Source organism: Denticeps clupeoides, chromosome 19 (genome assembly GCF_900700375.1).
Source record: "Denticeps clupeoides chromosome 19, fDenClu1.1, whole genome shotgun sequence".
Taxonomy (NCBI): domain Eukaryota; kingdom Metazoa; phylum Chordata; class Actinopteri; order Clupeiformes; family Denticipitidae; genus Denticeps; species Denticeps clupeoides.
Window position 1 is genome coordinate 18,641,729 of NC_041725.1, and position 24,637 is coordinate 18,666,365.

At 48.0% G+C, this 24,637-nt stretch overlaps 1 protein-coding gene across 1 annotated transcript in view; it reads right to left on the reverse strand.

Moving 5' to 3' along the window:
• The window catches only part of tgfbr3 (transforming growth factor, beta receptor III), a 60,640-nt gene that overhangs the window by 15,030 nt on the left and 20,973 nt on the right, over positions 1–24,637 (reverse strand). Inside the window, exons 4-9 of the mRNA XM_028962107.1 lie at positions 14,686–14,823; positions 6,824–7,007; positions 4,946–5,108; positions 3,130–3,277; positions 1,216–1,402; positions 667–902 (exon numbers count right to left, since the gene is read on the reverse strand). Of these exons, the coding sequence (XP_028817940.1) occupies positions 667–902; positions 1,216–1,402; positions 3,130–3,277; positions 4,946–5,108; positions 6,824–7,007; positions 14,686–14,823 (1,056 nt within the window). The remainder of the gene's footprint in view (positions 1–666; positions 903–1,215; positions 1,403–3,129; positions 3,278–4,945; positions 5,109–6,823; positions 7,008–14,685; positions 14,824–24,637) is intronic.

The window sequence follows — 24,637 nt, forward strand, 5'->3', positions numbered from 1 at the left end:
TCCTCTGGCTGGTTGACAGGTTCCATCATTTAGATGATGTCCATTAACCCAGTCCCTCCACAGAGTAAAAAATAAGCCAGCGTACCCTTTAAACGTCGTCTCAAAGCACTCGTTTTGTCACCTAATGTCAACATGCTGCTGTTAGGTGACGGCGTTTGTGCGAGGTGCTTCAGATCTTCAAAGGCGACGAGCGAAAGGAAGACACAAACCAGATCCCCTCTCGTGCCTGAGGACTTTCATCAGGTATGACACCGAGTATCACGCACAAATGTCCCCGGTCCAAGAGCTGACGTTGAGCATGAACTGGGGCTTTGCGGCACAGGTTTAACAGATGCTAAGAGACGAAGAACAGCAATCTTTCGCAAGGACAAGGTCCTGACATCTTATGAGACCAAATTCCACCAGCCCACAAACTGCTTTTCTGTGCTGCGGCAAAAAGTTTGCTAACTAACCCGAGACATCCCAGGAGTGATGTTTCAGGTTCTGTTTCATGACACCACAGTCTCTTTTCGTTCAGTTAGTGCTATACCAGTCAATCGGCCTGGTCTAAGCCACGTTTGAGATACCATCTTCGGAATGACAGGTTACGTTGTGGTATGAATTTGCCACTGGGCCATCATGGCTCATCTTGGATAAAAGTGAAAGGAACATTTGGTCTCAACATACCTGGAGGCTCTCCTTATCAATGCTGACCACCATCTTGTTCTTCTCACACTGAACACTGAGGGCCACGTTTGGCGCCCTCTGCTGCTCTTCCGGTCTCCTCTCGCCCCAGTGCTGCTCCTCCAGGAAGGGGGGCTGGGGCAGGTAGGCCAGTCCATCCAGAGGTGGCATGGGAAAAGGCAGGCCAGCCTCCCTCCTGCTGTTGGACCCGGGGTTGGCATCCTGATGGATGGGAAGCTCTGGACGAAAGAAAGCGGCCAGTACGTCCCCAGCGAAGAGAGAGAGGAAAGTCACGTGAATCGGGCCCGTAAAAGAAGAGTTTGTTCAGTCGGTTCTAACCGCTGATTCCACAGTCTTACGTCATGCCATCATTGCTACTGTACGTGGATTGGACCACAGCCATTGCACGCCTTTGTAAAACGCCCTTCCAAATGAACAACATGGCATATTAGTGTGCAGTTTTCATTTCATGTTTTTCCTAGACTCCGAGATATTTTTACTGGCGGGGAGATGCGTCTGACTGGCAAGTGATACTCTGCTGGCACGCCGTACCTGGCTCTCGCAGGCGCAGGTGGAAGAGGTTGGCCACCGGCGTGTTGGTGTAGGAGGTGACGGGGGCGTGGCCTTGCTCCTGGGCCCACTGGATCAGAGCCTGGGGTCCCGAGGGCAGCTGCACTCGGGCCAGTTTGGTGACTTTCACCTTTTCGGTTTTGCCGCTTGCTCGGACAGTGTCTGAGGTCTGCGGAAGGCAAAAAGTATGACATCAGTTTCCGCGCTCAGGATGTTCTTTTCTTCAACAAGCAGTGCAGTGCATGCTTTGTAGCATGTGCTCCAAATTCCAGCTCTTATTCCCGGTCAAATGGCTGTATTAGTCAAACAAAATGTGCAATAGTCTGTATGATCTTGTTGTGTGATTAACACCCAGCTAACACACTCCCACTAACTTAATACTCCCACATTTTTCCATTTTCATTATCTCATGCCCATCTTGCACTGCTCCATTTGTGTCACAAAGGGGCTGCAATAAAACAGAGGATGTGAGAAGGTCCCATGGATGTACCACGACCGTGGCGTACCAAGGTGCTGAAGCCCACCGACGGGCCCTGATCAATGGCTTTGCTTGACGTGTCAGATTTCGGGCAGATTCCTCATTAGTTCCCCCGTTTCTGGTGCCTGTTAATGGAGGGCGAGCTAATCCCTTCCCACAGTGACTTCCCACAGGGTCCTGCCCGAAGAGAGCCGGGTAACAGGGAAGTGGCCACAGTAGCCGGGGACTTTGATATTTACGAGGCGATCGTGTAACACTTGCATAGCTCGCATTCTCCTCCGCACCCCCACAGCCGGGGCTTGTTCACAGTTGCAGAATACACATACACGCAGCGTGTAAATAGTCTGACACACATGCACATACTGTATGCACATAACACAGTGCATACAGTCAGATTCTCACATATTTGCTGTGAAGGTCAACAGAACAGTTTTTAATAGTCCAACATCTTTACTAGAGAGCCTATTCGTAATGCTACAAATAGTCATGTTATAGCCAAGCAAACAATCACGTAAAGCTTAAAATGCAAGTACAAACAGTTTAGACAAGTTCTTTGGTGCTTCTACTTGAGGCCACTGCATTCTTCAAGAAGCATGAATATCGATTAAAATCGGGGCTCAAAATTTATTCAACAGATCCCTTGGCTACTGGGCAAAGGTAAAAGCTAATGCTACAAGCCAAAGCAAATCGGAATAAAAGTCCATGCTGTTCTGGCTAGATAAAAAGGCTGTGAGGATAAGGTGAGCATTTGTGCTAATGCTTTTGAAAAAAGCATAATATATCTATCTATAAATCGATCTAAAGAGAAATCGAAACTTTTTGTTAATTTGTTAATGCAACATTCAAATGACAAAAATCAACACAATTCATCACAAAAAGAGCATAATTATTTGCCTGAATGTATGTCGCTCATGTGTCGTTCAATAAACTGGCCAAAAATTGTTCTGCATGAATTTCACAAGTTTATTTCACTAGACATGGTGTATGCAATGCATGCCAGTCCTGTGAAAGGCATCTTTCCTTTGCTTCATGGCTTTTTACTCATTTTTATGACATTTTTATGACAGCCAGAATTCTTTGGACACTGCAGTCTGCAACCTGAAACCTCGGTAAGATGAAGCAAACACTCGGTTCCCCCATAATTCATGTTAGTGTGGATGTCAACTGGGCCTGGCCATGCAGACAATAAAAAATATATTTATTTCAGGGGGTACGCGCCCACGAAAGAGACTTGGCAGCCCCCCCTCTCGGCCACTGCCGGGCTGCATGCTCCGATCGGGATTTTCGGAAGGATCCTGCTGTCGGTGAGACTGGAGCAGGTTATGACCTCCACAGGCCACTGCTCACCATGACAGCACCGTGATGCTGATTGTTGGCCTGGGAACCGGACGAGAATGAGGTGACAGGATGGTACGTACCACCACCTTCAGTTTGCCGATGACGCGGTGCGCCTCGATCACCCAGTTGACCGATTTCTCACACCTGAGCACGAGGGTGATGTCGCGGTGCAGGGGCCCATCGGCCTCCAGGGGCCTCAGGTCCACTATCACGTCCACCTGAAAAGCACTGGGAGAGAAGAAAGCGAGATGGTAAGTGATGCCGGATTTTGGAAGCCCCAACCGCCGCCAGTATCAGCACGCCTCTTGCGTCTGGCCAACTGATTAAGAACGCTGGACGCCTTCCCAGAAAACAAGAGGACACGTGCATCTCAACAGACCACGTCGCTAAATGGCAAAATCCATCATGGCCGCTTGGGAAGTAAAGTGAGAAAGTGAAGTGATTGTCACTTGTGACACCCAGCAGCACAGCACACGGTGCACACAGTGAAATGTGTCCTCTGCATTTAACCCATCACCCTTGGTGAGAAGTGGGCGGCCATGACAGGCGCCCGGGGAGCAGTGTGTGGGGACGGTGCTCTGCTCAGTGGCACCTTGGCGGATCGGGATTCGAACCGGCAACCTTCTGATTACGGGGCCGCTTCCTTAACTGCTAGGGCACCACTGGCCCCAGTACTGGGCAACACAGGGCAGATCAGACGGGGAAAATTAGGCCATTACCTGGACATCGCCAGATACAGATGCCACGGCATTTCCAAAAAACATCATTCATTCAGGTAAAGCTTTCCAGCTTTCCAAACCCAAAATAGCCTCCAGAGATCATCGGGCTGGAGGAAGGAATCTGTGCAATTTCAAAAACATACTCAAGAGATTACGGGAGTTACAGGCATGCGCTGCGTGCTTTATATTAGAAGCCATAATGTTCTTGTTACGTGTGGCGACAACATTTATGAGGGATCCGGGAATAGTGTGGAAATGTCTGTCACGTCCTTGTTCCTGGGGTCGGCTCCGCCTTTCGCGTGTGTGAATGAGAGACCCCTGGTTGGTAAATTTGTGGGTAGCCGTAGGGTTGGGGCCTTGTGTGTTGCTGTTTGACATGAGTGTGATGTTCGATTTGAAGCCATCGTTTCTTTGATCTTTGTATGTGGAATCTTGAGTTATTATTTTGGGGTATTTTCCTTCTTGGTGGTGTTTATCTTGTTGTTCAGTAACTATTTTTTTTATTCTTATTTTGGTCATTTATTAGCAGTAGCAAATACTGTGAATAAAGAATATTCCGTCCATCATGCATTCTTTCTGTGTCATTCGTTCATGTCCCCTTTTAAACGTATCCTACGTTACGTCCCATTACCCCAGCACCATCAGGACATTACAGTTCTCAATAAAAAATTACCCAACGCTTTACATAATAAAAGCACCAGAAGAAAGTGCACATTTTGTGTCATTTACCATGACATGTATTCAAAAGTGAAACATATTGAAACAAGTTACCTCTAAAAGCCTTCTCCAGACCTTCAAAATGTCATAGTTGAATTGATGTTGTTGTTTATGGAAATGATTGTATGCAACTCTATGCGCGTATTGTTTGAAGAAGATATTTCTGCACTAATCAGTGACGTAAACAGGGCATCGTTTCGAAAAACTGAGGTTGGTTAGATGGTTGATCTGCTCATTTATATATGTTTAATGTAACAGATACATGATTAAAGTACATTTATGAGTTCCCAATGATCTAGGTCCACCATAATCGCCTGATGAACCTGCTGGCACCTTCTGCCACCTTGCCCACAATCAGTGTTGTCTGAATGTCCCTCCACGAGGAGCGGAGACAGCCGTAGATGCTTTATGATGGTTTTCCCTATATACGCTGTTCTGAACGGCTCTGCTTACTTCTTACCTGCTGGAGTTGGGCGCCTGCAGCTCGATGATGTGGACCTCCTTCTCGCTGTCCGGGCCTGACAGGACGCAGCCCTTGGACGGCTGCGGCTCCACGTAGCTGCCCAGGTAGTTCAGCGCGAGGAACCGGTTGTCGATCTTGCACGAGTCCGAGACGAGGGGATCTCGAGGGAAGGAACATTTCTGCTCATTGTGGATGCACATGGGATGCACTGGACATTCCACGGTGGTACCAAACATCTGAATCATGCTTTGGCCGATGGCTGTGTGCAAGAATTCCGATTAAAAAATCTGCACGGCAGCCCTGCCTTTGTGCTTCAGCACGTCAGCTGCATGCAGTCGCCTCCTCCACTCCTTCAACCAGAAACAACACGAGACAGACGCTTCCTTATTTGGCCACGACGCTGTTTGGATGCGGAGCGCCGGAGGACATTGGCACTTCCAGGCAGATTGAAGGGGTGGAGAACAATGCAAAAAAACCTGCCCTGTCGCCCACGTAGGCACGACAGCAAAGCGTGAGGCGAAAGCCAGAGCTCCGCCCCCGTTAATGTAAACATGGCGTACAAAGCTCCAGCCAAAATCACGAACGCCGCATGTCCTGCTGTGTTCTTGGCAGCAGAAACCCACGAGCATACCTGACATGGCGCCGTCGCTACCCCTCAGATCTTGCGCCAATCTTCTTTCCAGATGGGACGGAACGGGGCACTTGTTGGTGGCGCGAAGGTCAGGGTTGAGAGGCTCGTGGTCGGAAAATGTTTGTTTTGGCAAAGGCTTGAAGCGGAGCGAGAGACGCACGGGTGGACCCGCCATCGGTCTCACAGGAGGAACCTCCCGCCTTCGCCGCTGACATCAAACGTGGTCCTGACCTACGAGGCCCAGAGCAGGAGCTCCGTGCAGCGAATTGACCTTATCTCACATGCGCTAAAGCCATCAAGATATTCAAACTGTTCACAGCGCTCGCTTTCAGGAGCCCTGATCTGGAGTTTCCTCCAAAAATTACCCAACTTCACTCGCATAGCATGACGCATTTCTCACTTTTATGCACCCAGTCCTAGACGGTGCTGGGCCCACACACAAGGCGGTGACCACAGGCAGATCACAGGTGGAATTACGATGTCCCACTGGCCCTGGGCAGAGGGACACCACGCAGGCCAGGCGACCGAGCCGGTGGAAATCTGCCCCGCGACGGCGGCGTTTATTACTCGGGGGCCCCGTTAGTGCAGACTGTCAATGGCGGTCATTGAGAGCGAATTGCGGGGCGCGGGGCCTTGATTACGGTTCAGAGACGGGGGGGCGGGAGTCCAGTCGTGTGCCACGAAAAATATTGTGTTTGGAGGAAAGGTGTGAAACTGTCCCTCCGGCATTGCTAAGGGAATTTAGTGCTGCCCTACAGGCAAGGTATGTATATATATATATATATATATATATGTGTGTGTGTGTGTGTGTGTGTGTGTGTGTGTGTGTGTGTGTGTGTGTGGGTATTAATCCTTAAGGTAGAAAAAAAAAGAAAAGAACAGCCATCATGGTCCCTTAGTTTTAATTTCCCATTTCAAACTTCTTGGGGTTCAGGTTGGGGCTACCACGTATCTTACACCGGAGCAAATTCTTTTTCATCAGAATTCTACTCTAAGTACAGGAGACCATGGAATGAGTGCAGAGAGTGAAATTATGCAAATCACAACTCTCTAAACCCAAAGGATGAAGACGCACTCGGGGCGAAGACGGATCATCAGCCATACGTCCTTTTGTGTGCACCATACGCGTTGCACAGATATTAAATCCAGTGGCCATAAACAGTTGAATGCAAACATATGAACGTTGTACGTGTCTGTTGGTTTATATTATTTATGCAAGCGTCCCCTGTCACCTGGATAAGTACCTTCACCAACGTTGATGTAGACGTCGTAGGCGATCTTGAGCTCCGTGAAGGAGGTGACCGCCTTGTACTTCCTCTGGGCCCAGGAGAGCAGGGGCTCGTTGCCACGGGGGAGGGTCTCGGTCTTCACTTCACAGGACAGCGAGAAGTTGGCCGACTCGAAGCGCACCTCAGATCCCTCCGGCACCTGCAGAGGAAACAGAGGTGTGTAAATCGCAGGGTGCCCGACTCGTGCACCCACACATCCATAAATCCCCTCTCCTGGAACAGCACGAGTTCATTTGCTTAACTGACGGACAATCCCGTGGCCCCTAATTCACGATAAAGAGCAAATTAAGGGTCATTATTGCCTTGATTACTGTGATATATCATTGTTATTTTAGGATATGTCAAGTGCGCCGGTCACAAAGACCTCGTTGTTGATATAAGATATGCCTATAAATCCGGACCCGGCATGGAAACCCATATGCAGCTTTACTGAAAAAGAAAGAACGCAAGCAATAAAACACACAGGCGAGCATTCGAAAAATCCTGCATCGTGCCAACATACATCCATCACACTACACCGGGCCCATAGCGTTTTTTTTTCCCCCTCGCGCTTCTTCACACTTTCACGCGTGGGTTTCTTCCACCACGAGGCGTCTATGCGACCCGACGCGTTGTTCTGCGCAGGACTGTGTGCCGCAGATACACACGGGCGTCCATCTGGTTCGCATGATGCTGCACCTTCACAGTCGTTCCCGGGCTCCAGAGCCTCGGGCATCTTCTAAAGGCCCGTGACCGTACGCGGGTCTCACGGTGTGCAGGGCATTATCATCGAGGTCTGACGTGGAGAAAAGCCGCCTGAACGGGACACGTAGGAGAGAGACGAGAGAGATGTGGAGTGGGGAAATAAACACCCAGCTGTTACATTCGTACTGAGGAAAACGAGAAGAAAAAAAAGATGAGAGGGAGAAGTGGCCCCTGATGAAGTGCTGATTCGATTTTTGGCAGCTTGGCTTGGCCAGGGTGGGAGTCCGTAGAAAGAGACCACCCCCTTGGCTCCTAATGGAGCTCAGCCCATATGCTCCGTTTCACATAGATAAACATTCACATGTGCTGCATAAAAAAAAAAATTAAAAATTAAAAATCCTCCACTCTACAACTGCTGCTGTACGGCGGCCAAGCGCACAGTCTAGACGGTCTTCCACGTCACATTTCCAGCCTTGTTTTTCCCTCTTCTCGGCTCACTTCAATATGGTGTGCTATCTATTAATTCATTTAAAAAAATTGTCACTTGTGATACACAGCAGCACAGCACACGGTGCAGACAGTGAAATGTGTCCTCTGCATTTAGCCCATCACCCTGAGTGAGCAGTGGGCAGCCGTGACAGGCAACTTGCCAGGCTGGGATTCGAACCGGCAACCTTCTGAATACGGGGCCGCTTCCTTAACCGCTAGGCCACCACTGCCACCATATATCTGTTGCGAAACGGTTGCCCCCATGGTCCCTGGCGGAGGCCGACTGGTCACTGTGGACCTGAACTGCCTGATCTCGGGTCTGCGATGGACTCAGAGGGGAAGAGGCACGTGATTGTTGGTGATGAAACACCTTTTTTTCTTCCTCTTTTGAAGAGCGGAGCTCCAGCACCATGTGGAACATCTGCCTGACCTCTGGACGCCTCGTTGAACGTTCCTGCTACGGCGGCCAAAAATAATATAATAGAGCATACACAGGAGAGAGAGAGAGAGAAAGACAGCCTGTTGAGGAGTCCAGGTCTGTACAGAGGCTATATTTTTAGCATTTATCCTTCCTGTGCTCACCAGGAAGACCAAAAAAACATGGTGGAGCCTTTCAGCGTAACACAAGCTGGCTGAAGAGCATGGCACATCGAGGGGCCAAGCATACGAGATGGAGGGGGAGCGAGCGAGTCCGTGCTGGGTTTCTCCTGGCAAGCCCCCTAAAAATCGACAGAATTTAACAATTTAATTGCGGGAATAAGGACCATAATTAGTTGCAGGGAATTAGAGACACAGCCCTCCACAGAAACTAAATCAGCTCCAGGCCCTCCGAGTGCGCTTCAAACCCGCAAGAATTCCGAAATGGGGCCACGAAAGGCCCAGCCCACTGCTCTTGCACAGGTCCGATCCCAAGTGTGTGCACGGATGCCACCTTCCACAGAGAACAGAACACTCCGGCTGAGTAATGTGTGTGCCAGCAGCTCGAAAGCCCTTCACAGACAGATACCCGCTCCCAAAGACCTAATAACAATCCACACTGTGAGCGAAAACTCGGCTGAAGAAAGCCGAGTGCAAGTGTGTTATTTTCCTGAATGCATTTCCAGGTTTTGGTCTTCGCCTCTGAGAAACGTGGAGAAAGAGGCCTGGAAGCAGCCTGCTGTTTCTGAAGGGTACTACGGTTGAGTGAAAGCAATGACTACCAGTCAATCAAAACCAGAAACTATGACGATCTATGACGATATGGAAAAGCAACCCAAGGGCCAGATCTAATAAAATGTGGAAGTGGTCCACGCAACAGTGCATCTTCACATAGCTGAGCTATTTTGTGTAGAGTAATGGTTGTCATGGTTGGCTCTCATCCACAAGAGGTAAAGGGACGAAGATCCCTCAACTATGCTGCCCCCGCCAGGGCGCATAAATCAGCGGGGTTTATCTCCAGCTGGAAACAAACAGCTCCAGACGTCAGATTAGTCCTGGACTCATTCCGCAACATGAGCTCATGTCCAGCAAATGCACATCTGATTTGGCTGGAGGTGAGAGTCACGGAAAACTAAAAGCGAAAGTGCCTTCAGACAAGGTTGCAATGGTCCAACTTCATTGCTGCCACTGTATTGTTTCAACAATGACTCGGGCCCGTGAACCACGTGGAGGCTGTTGGAGTTGCCCACGCCCGAAAACCGCACCTTGAGTGGCTATTTGAAAAAGGGTTACTTCCAAGAGTAGGTTTACAACGTGGTACTTTTGTGAACATTTGTACATTTGCGAATAAGAAACTCTGTAAATTCTGGGGTGGTAGTAGCCTAGAGGGTAACACACTCGTCTATAAACCATAGGACCCAGGTTCAAATCCCACTTACTACCATCGTGTCCCTGAGCAAGACACTTAACCCTGAGTGTCTCCAGGGGGGGACTGTCCCTGTAACTACTGATTGTAAGTCGCTCTGGATAAGGGCGTCTGGTAAATACTGTAAATGAAAATTCTGCAACACACTATTTTAAACCGTTTATATGCTTGACATACAGATGCCACCAGTAGATCTAACACATGACTATGTTTCACCATACATACGTAGCAGCAATAATCACATGACGCGGTTTCACCAATCAGACGTCGCAATCCAGTCACATGACCACACTAACCGGGATGGAAGAGCGGCATTAAAACTCGTCACATGGAATGAAAAATGGCAGATGCGGCTGTCTCCGGTGCTAAAACCAAAGATTAGAGTAAGAATACAGAATCCCAGTCTTTCATATCGACCTTTTTAGCGTTTGTAAACCTTTTGTTACATGGCTCCATAATCTAAGTAGACCACTATACATTTTCTGTATAAGAAGGAATTAGCGTTTAGCTGTTGTATTTAATGTAGAAATGCTAACACATATAATTAGCATATAAAAGATAGTTTGAATGCTCAGATTTAGTACAAATTGTACTTTAATAAGTTATTAATATTATTATTATTAGGACATACCAGACCTAGCACATTTATATTTTTTTCTGTCTGAATAGAATGTTTCAAAATAATAAACGAGATATTACAATCAGATTGTTACTCAGTACTTGAGTAGTCTTACACTAAATACTTTTGTACTCTTACTTGAGTTTTATTATGTTGGAGTAAGGCTGCTCGTAAGTAAAATTTTTGCCTACTCTGCCCACATCCCTTCTGGGATGATGTCGTCAGCGAGGCGCGACCAGAACCAAAAACGGATTCGTAGACCCCAGAAAGAACTCAACATCTGCCTAGAATTGCCCGGTACCCTCCATGCTCCACTTGCTTTTAAAAGCACATTCAGCCGCGGTTTCCCGGCCCCTGTGCCTATCAGCGTCTGCATTCTACTGCCATATGTTGCCGGGGTGAGTGATCAAAACGGCGCGCTGCGGTGCCAAAAGTCTTATATCAATTATCAGCACGTCCTAATTTAAGACCGTTTGCCAAGCAACACCCTCAGACTGGGGAACGGAGCATGAGAAAGCTCCTGAGATGGGAAGGGGATGGGATTTTCGTTTTTTCCCTTGTAATCAAGTGTGATTAATGCATTCGCGGGTTCTACGCCAGAATTAAGTTTGTGGCAGCGTCCCCATCCTGTACATCTTGTGCAACTTTGGGCGAGGAGGTGGTGGTGTTGACAAAAACACCATCTGTCTCTGTGCTACTGAGGAGTTTTTTCGGCTCTCAAACAAAACTTTTCCCATCAAAAAGGCCAATGCCGAGTCAGCCCTGGTTCTAATTAACAATCGGAGCAACAAGAGCGGCAGAGAGACGCTCTGAACAAACCCCTTGGCAAGAAAAATCCAGAGACAAACAGCTTCTTGGCAAACAGGCAGCGAGCGGATTCCATCCTTTTTTTATGAAATGTGTTGCTCCATCACATTGGCTTTGTAGATGTATTCCAAATCGAAGCTTTTCAGGCATGGGCGCTGCCACGACAACGGCATGAAACAGACCAGGCAGAAATCCTGCGGAGTTTCATCTGGTGTCGGACACACCCCACAGTTTTCACGCTGATCGACAGGAGAGTGCCGTTGAGCGTTTTACGGCACAAAGTCTGGAGCTGTGATGTCCGAGAAGCCCGCCAACATAAACAATGTGTCCACCAACCCAGAACCATCTCTAGGCCCGGGGCTCTGGTCCATGAGGCTTGGTCCGTCCCTGGCTCAGAGGCCTTTGATCCAGAAACCAGGACTGGCAGGACCAATTGGGGTCCTCATCTGCTTCCCTATTGGCAGGTTAAATTATATTCCAATACTCTTCACTTCTATTATTCCGTCACAGACAGATAATTTTCCCTTCGTCTTTTTGTTTTGTGCTCTCGAGCTCTAGGATCACAAACTGTGTCTGTTTTGGATGGGTTACCAGTATAAATGAAATTCTTCATTGAACAAATATGTCTGAAAAGATGCTTTTGACTGCTCTCCTAAAGTTTAATATAGGTGAAGTGGAAGTTTACACATCAGCAGATGGAATAAATGGTGCTTCTTCACTTGAATCCACAACGCAACATAACATCCAGCAAAATACAGCGATGAAAATATAAAAGCTCGAACACCAATTAAAACGCAGGATCCTGGCTTACAGAGAAGAGGAAGTACTTTAAGGACTTTAAATTTGGGACGCTCACAAGCTTTTATGTTCTTGTCAGACGATTGGCCCTCCTTCCCAACTGCACATGTGACGGTCAAACTAGAGACGCTACACGGCACCAGAATTCCGGAATATGTCACAGTGACAATATTGTATAGTCTGACCACGGCATCATTTAGCGAGTTCCGAGAAAGTTAGCTCTCGGACCATAATTCAGGACGCGGTGTCTTTAACTGGGCAGCTATGCGACAGCATTCCTTTGAACCCTTAATAGCATAGAAAGTTTGCAAAGACCATGCAAATGTTGGCCATTTAAAAAGAAAGTACAGAGACGCTCCCGCTAATTCCTTGAATGAAGACCTGAAACTTGGCTTTACGAACCTGGAAAGTTGGTCCAGGTTTGGATTGAGCTGAACGTGCTGTACTGTGCCGTGGTTATGGTATGACTCTCACACACCGCTGACAGCTGCTGTGCTGCCTCACGTTGCCTGTGTCAGCGCGCATGCATGCAGGACAACACCGACATGCGTGCGCGCACGATACGTGCCAGAATATATGCGCCCTGCTCGGGAAATGGCTCAATTAACCGTCGGCCTTGCACCTCCGAGGAGTCTCGGCTGAAACCGGACTACCGGGCCGCGACAGAGACAGACTGCGTCGGGGGGGAGGGGGTCTGCATGGACTTCTCGCTCGTCATTTCGGGGGGAGGTGGGCTCAGGAAAAGGAGGCGACGCATGTTTGGCCAGGCTGCTTCATGTGACTGCCGTAATCCTTTCCTACGCCGAGGTGATGACAGACCTCTCTGTCTTCCAGCCGGGGGGAAGGCCGACTCCTGCGCTAAGCCGTGGAGTACGAGTTCGGACCACGTAGGAAGTGTCTACTTTACGTCGCATTCCTGTAGCAAATGTCATTTTGTTAGCGCATATGACATATGACTTGGCCTCTAAAGCCGGTCAGCTCCAAATTCTCGTGGGAACGGCATCACACGGGGGGGCGAACTGAGAATGGATGTAGATGAATGCAAGGGACCGGGCCAAGCGGTAGTGTCACACGTATTTGCATCGTCAGGCACCGTGTATGTAGAAGTCTGCGCAGCACATTTAGCACGTACGGAAAGAACGGCCACACTCGGCCCTCCATACTTGCGGAATGCCACGCCATTGGCTCCCACTTGAAAATGATTATTCCGAGGAACCCCAGCAGCCGATATGAGGGTCCATAGGGCCGACCCTGCGTGAGCACTGCCTGAGCCCCGAGATCTGAGCCGAGCCTCGGTTTCATTTTCCTATCAAGTCCAGCGATTCAAAGGCCTGCACTTCTTTTTCTTAAACATAGGCACCCCGCCATTTACGCTGCAATATTGGGGTGTTGCAAAATGAGTTTTAGGCCCAAAAAAACTGTATGCATTTGTTCAGAGCATTCTTTGAAACTGCCTGTCTGCAAAAAACACATGATCAGAGAACCCCTAGAACATAAGTGGCAGGATGTTAGGTAATTCTGTAAAGAATGCCGTGCGTTGTCCACGGAAGCCCCTCGGACACTCGAGAGGTTGGGTGCATTTCGGTGGGCGGGTGGAATCGCCACCTCCTCTCAGTGTTTAGCAACTGGGCTGGAAAACAAGCGTGTTGCCAGGGGGGCGTTGCGCCAGCACCGCTGATCCCACTCCCACGCTTTATCTCGCCGGGTAAACACCGTTTGGCCCCTATCCTGAGTCACACTGGGGTTACCGTGGCAACGCCGCCCACTGACAAGTACATGACGATTCTCACTGCTCGCCTAAATCAGCGTTGGAGGGCCCCTGTACGTCATGTACGGTGTTTGTGTGTGCGTGTGTGCGCGGAGCAGGAAGCGGAAAGTTCGGCCGCGGCCTGCCAGACCTCATCCCTGCGTTCGCTTAGAGCGCAGAGTCTCGCCACGGCGCATCCGGCGCGGACCTGCGGTCTCGCGTCCGCAGACTGTGGGACCGCCGGTCGCACCTGCACGCATACTGACTCGTTCACACACGACCAGGGGCTGCCTGGCCGGGCGTGGCCACTTTCCACAGGAGTGTTAAAGGTAAACACGCACCTGAATGAAGAACTGTGGGAAAGGGGCTGCTTGTGGGAACGAAAGATTTCGTTTTGCTGAGCTTTGTGGGTGGTGGAGGGTATAGTTGTATTTGGCGGCCTGTCTTAATTTTAGTTGTTGTCTAGTCTTTGCGTCAAGCCCAGACTCATTTCACTCTAGTCAAGTTTCAGTCAACTAAATTCAGTCTTAATTTATTCAGAATTGTCCATGACTAATTTAGTCTAGTTTTAGTCAACCAAATTTGTATTTTAGTCTTTTTTTTAGTAATTCAATTCTACCAGTCAATATAATACAAATACTGAAGTAAAATATAAAAACATTTTACATTTTACCAAATCATAATTAAAATAAGGTCATCTTATTATTCTATTATTGTTACCTTATAGACTCAAGATTACTCTACATCCATCCAGTGGTGGCCCTGTCGGAGCCATAAACGGAACCGTAATCGAAAGGTTCCCACTGAGGTGCCACTAGTGGAGAGCTTACGTGAAAGACGCGTCGGACTCCCTCGGCCAGGTTCTCAGTCTTCAGCCCCCACGTGACCGGCTGAGGGGAGTTCAACACGAATACCAGCGGCTTCTGGTGGACCTGGACTGACTGGATGGGCTTGAGATGCAGTGACACCTGAGCAGAGGAAAAGAGGACAGAACCACATTGTTAAAGAGGCATGGCGATGAGAGGGAACATAGGGAGTTCACGACACCATCTCAGGAGAGAAGAGCACAAAGAGCACTTTCACGGTGTAGAGGAAGAACACATGGGGTCCAAAGGGGTCTCTCCAGAACTCCAGTAACTCTGACAGCGTCTGGTCTCGGGGTTCGTTTTTGGATTTTTTTATACAGTAATTACCGGGCCAGTTTCAGAGCTGATTGTTTTTCTGTAGCAAATGTTCCCCATCATGCTTGTTTATGCGTCCGCTCGCCTGATAATCTCCCAGCGTGAAGGGAGAGAGACTTTTTTCCTGGTATGTGAACTTTCACACAGAGGCTCCTTTGTTCTCATATCTACTCCAGGCTCCGAATGCCATTAAAGTGGATCACAGCCAGGAGCAAAGCAGACCTCCACCTTGGGGACCCCAGGGGACTCCATGGACACCAGGTCCAAACCTAAAGGACAAGTAGGACCATTGGGTGTCAACCTAAAGGATTAAGTCAACTTAAGGAAAATGTTTCATACAGTTCAGTCCAAGAGATGAAAGCATCTCACATGTTTGGAACTTCTTATTTCCTTTCTTTCAAAAGTTTCACATTTTCAGTGACAATGAAACACATATTTTAAGAAAATAAATTGTATGTGAGACCAGGAATTTCAGATTCCTGAACTTTGAGCATTAAAATGCTCATCTGAATTAGATCGGTGTGTCCTGTTAGGCGCTTCCTTAAATGACACCGACGTCTTTGCGGCTGAGAGACAGGGTTCGCCATCACAGGTAAACAAGTTGAGATTAAACTTCTCCTGCAGTTTCGTGCAAGTCATTAAAGCGCCACAGACCAGACGTTACTACTTTCCTGGACGCACCGGCAGACAGTTATATTTGCTTTATTCACTTTTTCTGTTTATCAAGGCCAAATCCCCAGTTAAACGTGCAACGTGTCCGACCCCCCGCCATAAACCTCGTAAAACACCTCGGAGTGCACCCTCTCCGTGACTCGGCAGGGGAGACACTCTGTGAGCTCATGGACTCGGGGAGACAGGTCGCTGGCTTCCGAGGGGTCTGGACCCCTGACAGCGGTTGTGAGGGAGGGAAGTTAGCGGGAAAACAGATAGAGAAAGGAGAGCCGAAACAAATACACATGGCTTCAAATCAGAGCTCAGCGGAGCCCGTGGGTCATGAAAGCCATGCAATAATCATAACGAAAGTCCATTGGAAGGACGGAATGGAAGAAATTACGCAGCGTTATCTCATGGGGAGTCTGGCTGGCAACCGGTAGGCTGCTGATGCAAATTCACTTCACTCTATTTCAGGTTACAATCCTTCTCGCTCCTGTTCTTCATCGCTCACAATCTGCTTTTTGTTTGTCCACACAATGGAAAATGATGTACATTTTGTTGCTGAGAGCCACAATCACCAGAGCTCCTTTTCATTCCACTCGACTACTTGGCGGCTTTCACGTCCTGAAAGGTATCGCTCCCATCAGAAAAAGGAATCTTTCGCAGGTCGGAGGCGGCACACTAATGACCCTTTCAAACCAGAAGTTCTGCCACAACTGCACCAGAATACTAACCCTCATGGCCTGTCTCATCTTTGGGAGTCAAACAAGGGTCAATTTTGAACATGAATGGGGTGTGGGCTTTTTTTTTTTGTTGCAGAAGGGGGTGCTAACATCCATCTCGCTATCCAGAAATGGACAAACAACCCTGGTGGGACCCTGTCCAGTGATCTTCCGTATGCCCATTCATTTTAATGTTGCTGTTGTTGTTGTGGACACATAACAAGCTGGAAAATATCCAACACCTTACTTTTAATGACACATTTGACTTCCCTGGTCGTTTGTCATCTGTCTGTATCTCCTCTGGGCGTCAAGCAACCCCATCTACCAATCGACCCTGTTTGTGTTCCCTATCATCTAAGGAACAGACTCTTTCCTCTGAGAAAAGCAGGGAGAGACAGGTAGAGGGCAATAACATTTGCCAGATTGTAAAACGTCGTGTGGAAATAAAGATTCGGACGGAAACGTTTCCAGAAGGGCTGAGTCAGTTGGTCGGTGTGGAACAAGCGGGCCAAGGTGAAGGAGTGAACAAGTCTGGCCGACGCAGCACTTTGAAATCCCACCACAGAGAGTTCTACGTTCCCCCTGACAAAGGCATGGTGCTGAAACACTGACGTCCCACAGAGGACCAGCTCAGTCTATGACAGCCTCCCCTCTGGAGAAACCTCACTGGAGCTCCATCTGGGACGGGGCTTTGGCCTTCAGAGAGCGGCTGCAGAAAGAACCGAAGGAAGAACATGAGCTCAACAGAGGTGGAAGTCTGGGTCACCAGGGTCTCCCCCTCCTGCTGCTGTTGAAGAGCAGCTCCCCACTGCAGCTGCAGGGCCCCAGTCAAGCCATCCCGAGATGTGATTTAGAGACTGGGAGCAGCAGAGGAGGACCACAGGATCAGAAGAAATCCTGGAATCTAAGACAGCACGTGTTCAGTGTTATGGGCGCCTCACTGGGACGCAATGACATTTGGTGAAATGCAAAATCACATGCTTCTCCTGCAGAGAGATGCCCATCCGTTGGATGAAATGTGATGCAGTGCTGCATGCTTTCGCTGGTGAATGTGTGGAAGTTGGGTGCCATCACGTCAAGGTTGAGTATATGTTTATTGTGTGTAATTACTAGAGGTGTCTGAACCTTCACTAGTCTCACGATTCGAATAGATTCGATTACGATTATCAATGCACCGATTATCGAAGCATCACAATGCCTGAATCAAATTTTCTAGATTACTTCACATGATGTTTTCAAATACGACAGTCAGATGAGAGTTTGTGGCGTCGATTGAATGCCGATTTCAGACAAACTGCATCAAGCAAACGCCAGTGAAGCGCCAATCGAGCAGAATTTATCAGACAGCTTTGGTGTTCGTTTCAAACGTCCGTGTGGACGAGGCCCAACTCCTACCCGGAGCATTGTGGTGCATTGATTGTGAGAAATATCTCTAATAATTAATCAAAATTCTGTTTTGATTGTAATTGTTTCAGTTAAGCGTTACTTTTCTGGGACTACATTTCCCAGGATTCCATACATTCCTGTAAATATTCCTCATGCTAATGTCTTACATGTTTGTATATTATCGTTTTGAGCATGTTATTCCTGAGGTCATGTTCATTGTATGTACTTTACATTTTACATTTAAAGCATTTATCAGACGCCCTTATCCAGAGCAACTTACAATCAGTAGTTACAGGGACAGTCCCCCCTGGAGACACTCAGGGTTAAGTGTCTTGCTCAGGGACACGATGGTAGTAAGCGGGATTTGAACCTGGGTCTTCTGGTTCATAGGCGAGTGTGTTACCCACTAGGCTACTTCAACCCCATATGTACTTTGAATATGTCCTTCCATTTCCCTGGCAGGAGCAGCAGGAGCAGAGATGGCCTTTGACTGGGAACATAAATGAACAGGACTGCAGAACACGACACACACCACAAGCGGAAACAAGAGGACGCAGAGAGACGTTACACCCAGTTACACGATGCCGTACAGGGTCAGACTAACATGAGATTAATTTAGATTAAATGTCATGCCTGAGCATTCACTGGAAATCAGGGGGAAACACAACACAACTAACCACCAGCAACCCAGACTCTCCTTGTCCAGATGAGAAAGATCAGGCTGTTGCAACCACTTGGCCTTTGACTTTCAGATAAAGAACGGAGATCTTCCAAATGTTAACAGTGTCGAGTTTCTTATCTGCTGAACTTTTACCAGAGCCTCAATTCATCACCAAGTCAGAGAAATCATATGCAAACTGAAGAAAAATGCCCTTTTCGTGTTTTGAATAGCACACAAGGCTACCAGGGAAGCTGCAATATGGTAGTGCCACCAAGATGCAAGCTTAACTTTTCCAGCATTTTAATTGGTCCTGTGCAACATCTTGTGAAACGTAAGATGAGAACTGAATATGGTCCCTTAATAGAGGACGGGTGGTTTTTGGGAAGCAGCCAAACCGGCCTTGTTGTGGAGGCTGGCGACTGGAAAGCCCGAGAGCTATGGTTAGGTTGTTTGGGTTGGCGAGCTGCAACCTCAGAGTCCAGGGGTCCAATGTTGTTGTTGGGGAGAGGGGCAATGAGGGGTGGATCTTGCAAGATCGGGTTACGCTGAAACAGAGAGCCTGAAACGGGGGACAGCTGGGGCCATTAAAACAAGGAGGTCTAGAAATGGCCTCACCTACAGGCCAGGGCCACTAATGCTCCAACAATGTCATCCATCTCACGTGCGACAATCCTCCAAACCTACAGCAAAACCAGGCAACCATGCAAATATGGAGAAATGTAGAGAAAATGCAACCCGCTCAGCAATGGCAGGAAACCTAGTCCATTGTTCTGCATTATGGCTGATGCTGCAGGATCGTGCATGTCGGTGACCCTTCCCAAAAGCAATATAAATGCCATGTCTGCCTCAAATTGTAGCTGCTTGTTGATAATCAGCAGACGCCTTTGGACTGAACCGAAGGTTCACAGCGCCACAGGGAATCATCGCCTAAAAATCCAGACTCAGCACGTTTCCCCAACACAACCTGCCAAAACACACACAGCACTTATGGCCACAGTCCCATTCCGCAGAAACCTGACAATAACGATTCATGGCCTTTCACTGCTGGGCCGCGGTAAGTAACCCTTCCGTCAGAACGCCAGTCTCTCCGAAACGGACGCCTTTGGCAGCCCCTACAGGAAAAGGGCGTTTTCCGTATCGGCGGAGATGATTACGAAGCTGATATCGTTCACCGGTTAGCCAGCGGTGTATAGTAATTACAGAATGCTGGCACATACGTCACTCTTTAGTGACCGAACCCGCTCTCTGAAGCCCAACGAGGACATTTCCTCCAGGAACGGCCGTGGTGATGTCACATTCTTACCGAGTGTCGCTGAGCGAATTCATTCGATACTGTATGTGAGCATTTGTTTGTTTTTGTATCTGTAAATGTGTGTGTGTGTGTGTGTGTGTGTGCCGTCCCGCTGTTCGCTTTCCGGATCGCTGGCGCAGGAGAAAGGACGCCTGTTTGAGGAAGACCGCGGTGAGGGAGGGTGGAGGGGACATTTCCAGATGAAGGGACCTGCTGACTGCTGTTATCGCCGAGCCGAGGCTCCAACTCTACCTGGAGCCGTCCTGCCCCGGCGATGTTATCGGTCAGGGCCCATAGTGATGAGAGCAGGGGGGTAAGACAACTTCGATGGGTCTCTGAGTTAACATAACAGTCCCACAGGGAGAGATCAGATGTAGAAATAAGTATTGCCGCACACACACACTTCAGATGCGTAACGATAAGGCTGAGTAGAGATAAGACTGCCGACAGCGTATCTGCCAGTCTGCGTCATGCCCACATTAGTGCACAATCCCTGAAATGCAAATTTGTTTCCTTCGCAGCCTGTGTGCACCTGTATTATAATACGTGTGTTCATATGCATGTATCTGTAGGTGAGAGAGACTATGATAATTACGCATGCTGTCACTGTATTGCAAACACATACACTACCATTCAAATGTATAAGGGCATTTAAAAAATGTCACACTTTTAGATTGAAAAAGAATTGAAAATGGTCCATTAAAATAACACCATTTTGATCAGAAACCTGTTCAGACTCTGCTCCTGTTTTAAATGACTATGGCAGCTGGAAATGGATGCTAATGAAGGGAATGTCTGCATTAATATCAGCAACGATTAGTCTCGAGTAGGGATTTAACAACGCACTCGAAATAAGTGAGGATTAGTTCAAGGGACGCTATTTTCACAACTATGCAAAATAATATTTCTTTGGTTTTGTCATGACTTCTCCAACCCTACAAATGTAGGATTGTACAAATCATCACCAGCCCTGCACTGACACCATTTGCAGGCTCACTCTACCCTCTCTGTATCACTCCTTCCCACGTTTCTTCCTTTCTTTTTTATCTCTCTCCTAGAGTTTTTCCTTGTGTGCAGAAAGTGTGGGGGGTGTCAACTGTAGGGCCTGTCAAAGCCCACTGAGATGTACTGTATGTGATTTTTGGGCTATATAAGAAATAAATGCAGTTGTTGTTGTTGTTGTCTGAAAGGGGTTACTCCGGTCCGGGATCCGGATTCCGGGATTCACTGTGCAGCGTTGCATCTCCAATCTTCCGTTACGATGAAATAATGTTTACGCCAATCCAAGTCTGCCACTTCTGTCATTGATCATTAGCACGGCCTCAAATTGACTGAGTGAAACATCTCCACCAGACCTGCACGGGTGTGACATTGTCATGATCCGGACCGGCAGGGGTTGACTCCGGATCCGGGGTCCGGACCGGAGTTTCATGTTCTTCTCGTGTAATGTTCCCTGATCGTGTTCACCTGCTGTCTATTTATATAATTGTATAAAACTATCCTGTTCGTGTCTGTTCACCGTCGGGTCATTGTGCGTGTTAATGTTCCCTTGTCTCGTGAAGTTCGTATTAAACCCCTGTCCTGTGATCATGCGAATGCGTCCTCCTTCACCGCCATGTCCAGCCCACCCGTGACAGACATATATAACTACGTCAGTAGAACTATTCAGAGTAAACATGTTCGTTCAAGATACTGCGCTCCGTGTGTACGTGGTCTTCTTCCAATCAGTTGTGAGGGCACTCGCGTCCCTCCATATCTAAGAATTCCACTGGATAACAGCGGCATCCTCTCAGACCCGCACCCAGGAGCGCCACCTTTGATGTTCCCGTCACTAAATTGATAGCGATAGCCTGGATGTCGGTTATTTTCGGCCCGATCACACACGAGCCAAATTTCGGATAAGTGCTGTTGGAGGTCGGTGTTACCACCGCCTGTTTTCTGGTGTTTTTTTGAGACGGTGAGGTCAGTGCTCCTTCAAACCCTCTGTCTCCAGAGCCTCTCTCTCTCTCTCTCTATATATATATATATATATATATATATATATATATATATATATTTGCATTTTATATATAATATAAAGAGAGTATGCAAATATACAGTATATATAGTGGAGTTAAGAGACAAAGATTGCAAATAGCCCTTCAAGTTGTCTAAAGACTCTGGAGTAGACGGAGGGTTTGAAGTGAAATCTGAGCGGCAAGCAAATTTGTTGTTTCACGTCTCCCTCCTCTCTCACGCTCTTACAGCCATGTATATTGGAGGTGGAGGAATCTAATCTTGCGTTATCGGAGTACGATATGAGCCTTGGGAGAGATCCTGCTATGCGCTTGCATGGTTCTCCACTTCACATTGGAGACCAGCTTCCACTGGGAGCTGCTACGCTCAACCGCCCGGAAAGAAGGAGGAATACAAAATGAAATGTTCGGCCTCTTCATGTAGTGCGAGCTGGAACTGTAGTAAAGCACAAAGCAAGGAAGTTCTACTAGATCATGAAGAAAAAGAGGTCCTAACTGAGGGTCCAGTTACCTCCAGTTGCTGTTAGGGTCATGCCTATTTGGTTCAGTTCAAAGGGAACATGGCGACTAAAGGATTAAGGTGCGTGTCCAACACAGCAGGAAGATGTTTAGTTGGGAGGTGGTGGGGTATATGGGAGACTAGTCTAGTCTACAGCCAGACCACTGCGTGTGTCTCTCTGTATGTGTGTCCTCAGATGGACTGAAGCCACAACCAGAAAAAATATCAAGGACCCTTTAGAACTCCCCCCACCCCAAAAAAAAAAAAAAAAAAACCTGGGGTCTGTGAGTTCAATGCCCCTGAAATCAGCCACCCCGGACAAATTTAAGCCACCCTCTGCCCTTGATGTTTCTGACAGCGGGCTTACTGTCCACCATTAAATCAAGTCCAGCGTTTCACAAGGGCTCCATCCTTCAATCCGGCCGTGGAGTTCGATGAAAAGAACGAAAAAAAAAAAAAGTCACTTCCCTTCTCTTCCCAAGTTTGACATTTTATTTCCTAGGTGGACATTCTGGAAAATGTTCGCTCTGTTGTGGAGGGAGTTTCACGTTCCCATCGCTGAGATGGCAGGTTTATTCCCTGTCACAGTGACACGACGCAGTGGCCCAGTGTCCTGGTTCCGGCTGGCGAGCAGTACGTCCATCTACATCCATCTACACCCCACTTCATCTGGCAACCTTTGGTGCTGCCCGGCTTCTGATGTCCTGTTTGACTTCCGGCTTCCTGTCCTCACCAGCAAACATGTGCCTGTCGCTATGGGAACATCTGCACATATTCAGGAATATGATGGGAAAAACAAAGGAGTTTCCATTTTATACAACATCCTGTTTTAGCCGGAAAGCACCGGATGTTTCTCCATAAAGAAGTGATGGGATGGGGTCTATTACTCGTCCATATGCAATGTGCAGGGACACTATGTTACTGTAATAATCATTTGTCGAGGTTTTGCAGTTGCTGCTCCACGTGAGGGAAGCCCCACCATTTAAAAATTTAAAGCGCGGCCCAGATCTCATATGTACACCCTGGCCTTCTTCTTCATATTCGTCTGTGTCAGGCCCCTCTTTTACTTATTCATATATTTCAATCTTTTAGTTAAAATTTGTTTATTTGTACATTTTTATAATATAGAAAATTTCAGGGGGCGGTACTAGCCTGTTTGGTGCCCTGGGCGAACTCCCCGTCTTGCACCGTGGTGGGCCGTGGTGAACTGGCGGTTAAGGAAGTGGCCCCGTAATCAGAAGGTTGCCAGTTCGAATCCCGAACCGCCAAGGTGCCACTGGGGTCCCCTTGATGAAGGTACGCCTGTCACGGTGCCCACTGCTCACCAAGGGTGACGGTTAAATACAGAGGACATGTTTCACCGTGTCACCGTGTGCTGTGCTGCAGTGTTTCACGATGACAGTCACCTCACTTTCGCTTTCATCGTCCAAGCGGAGGATCACCCCAATGTAAACGAATAGGCACTTTAAGCGATTTCGCACAACCCACGAAATATAAATTGTGACATAACCAGCTTGATGTGACAATGTTATGAATGAAATGTTCTTTATTTGGGAGCAGCACGTCCCCGTCTCCTTTCGACAGCATATATATGCGCATGATAGAATTTACCAAACATATTGGTGCGAATTATATGTCTACACCACAATGTCCGGTGCATTAGAGTTTTTACTTTTATTATTTTGCGAGCTGGTGATGAGACGCCGCTGCAGCCAGCCAGAAAATCTTCTCACCAAATCGGGGCACCCTAACTCCCCGCAAACAGAAAACCAAAAATGCGCTGGCATGATGTCGAGCAGCATGGGCGTGCCCGTACCCTGGGCGACCGGCATGTCAGAAACAGCCACTAGTGTATTTTAATAGGGTTCAAACTGTGAGGCTGTCTACTGTTTTTTTCTTCCAGAATAAAACACGCTACAATAAATACACTAGACACAATATATAGCATAAATTTGTCAGCAAGTGTTTTGATAATCGTATTGATAATTGGAATCTTTCGCCATGGGTCCCTGTATCAGTGGAACTGTGATGCTTGACTAAACACAGAACCCCATGGTTGCAAAAAAGAACGTGTCGGAGAGGGTGTGGGAAATCCGTTTAAATGTCATCTTACCCACAGGAGCACATCCAGGACTGAGCACAGACTCCCACTCGCTCTGTCTCCACCCTCCCTCTAAACACCAAAACAAGCGAGATGTTTAAGAGCTCAGACATTTCCTCCCGGCCCTTCTGAGGCGGACGGTTGGAAGCCAAGAGGAGATGAAATTTAAGGGTTTTTCCCGACGTAATTGTGCCCTGTCCGATAGTGCTCTCATGTCCTCCAAAAACCAACCACAGAAGACATCACAAGACAAAGCTCAACAAATAAATAAA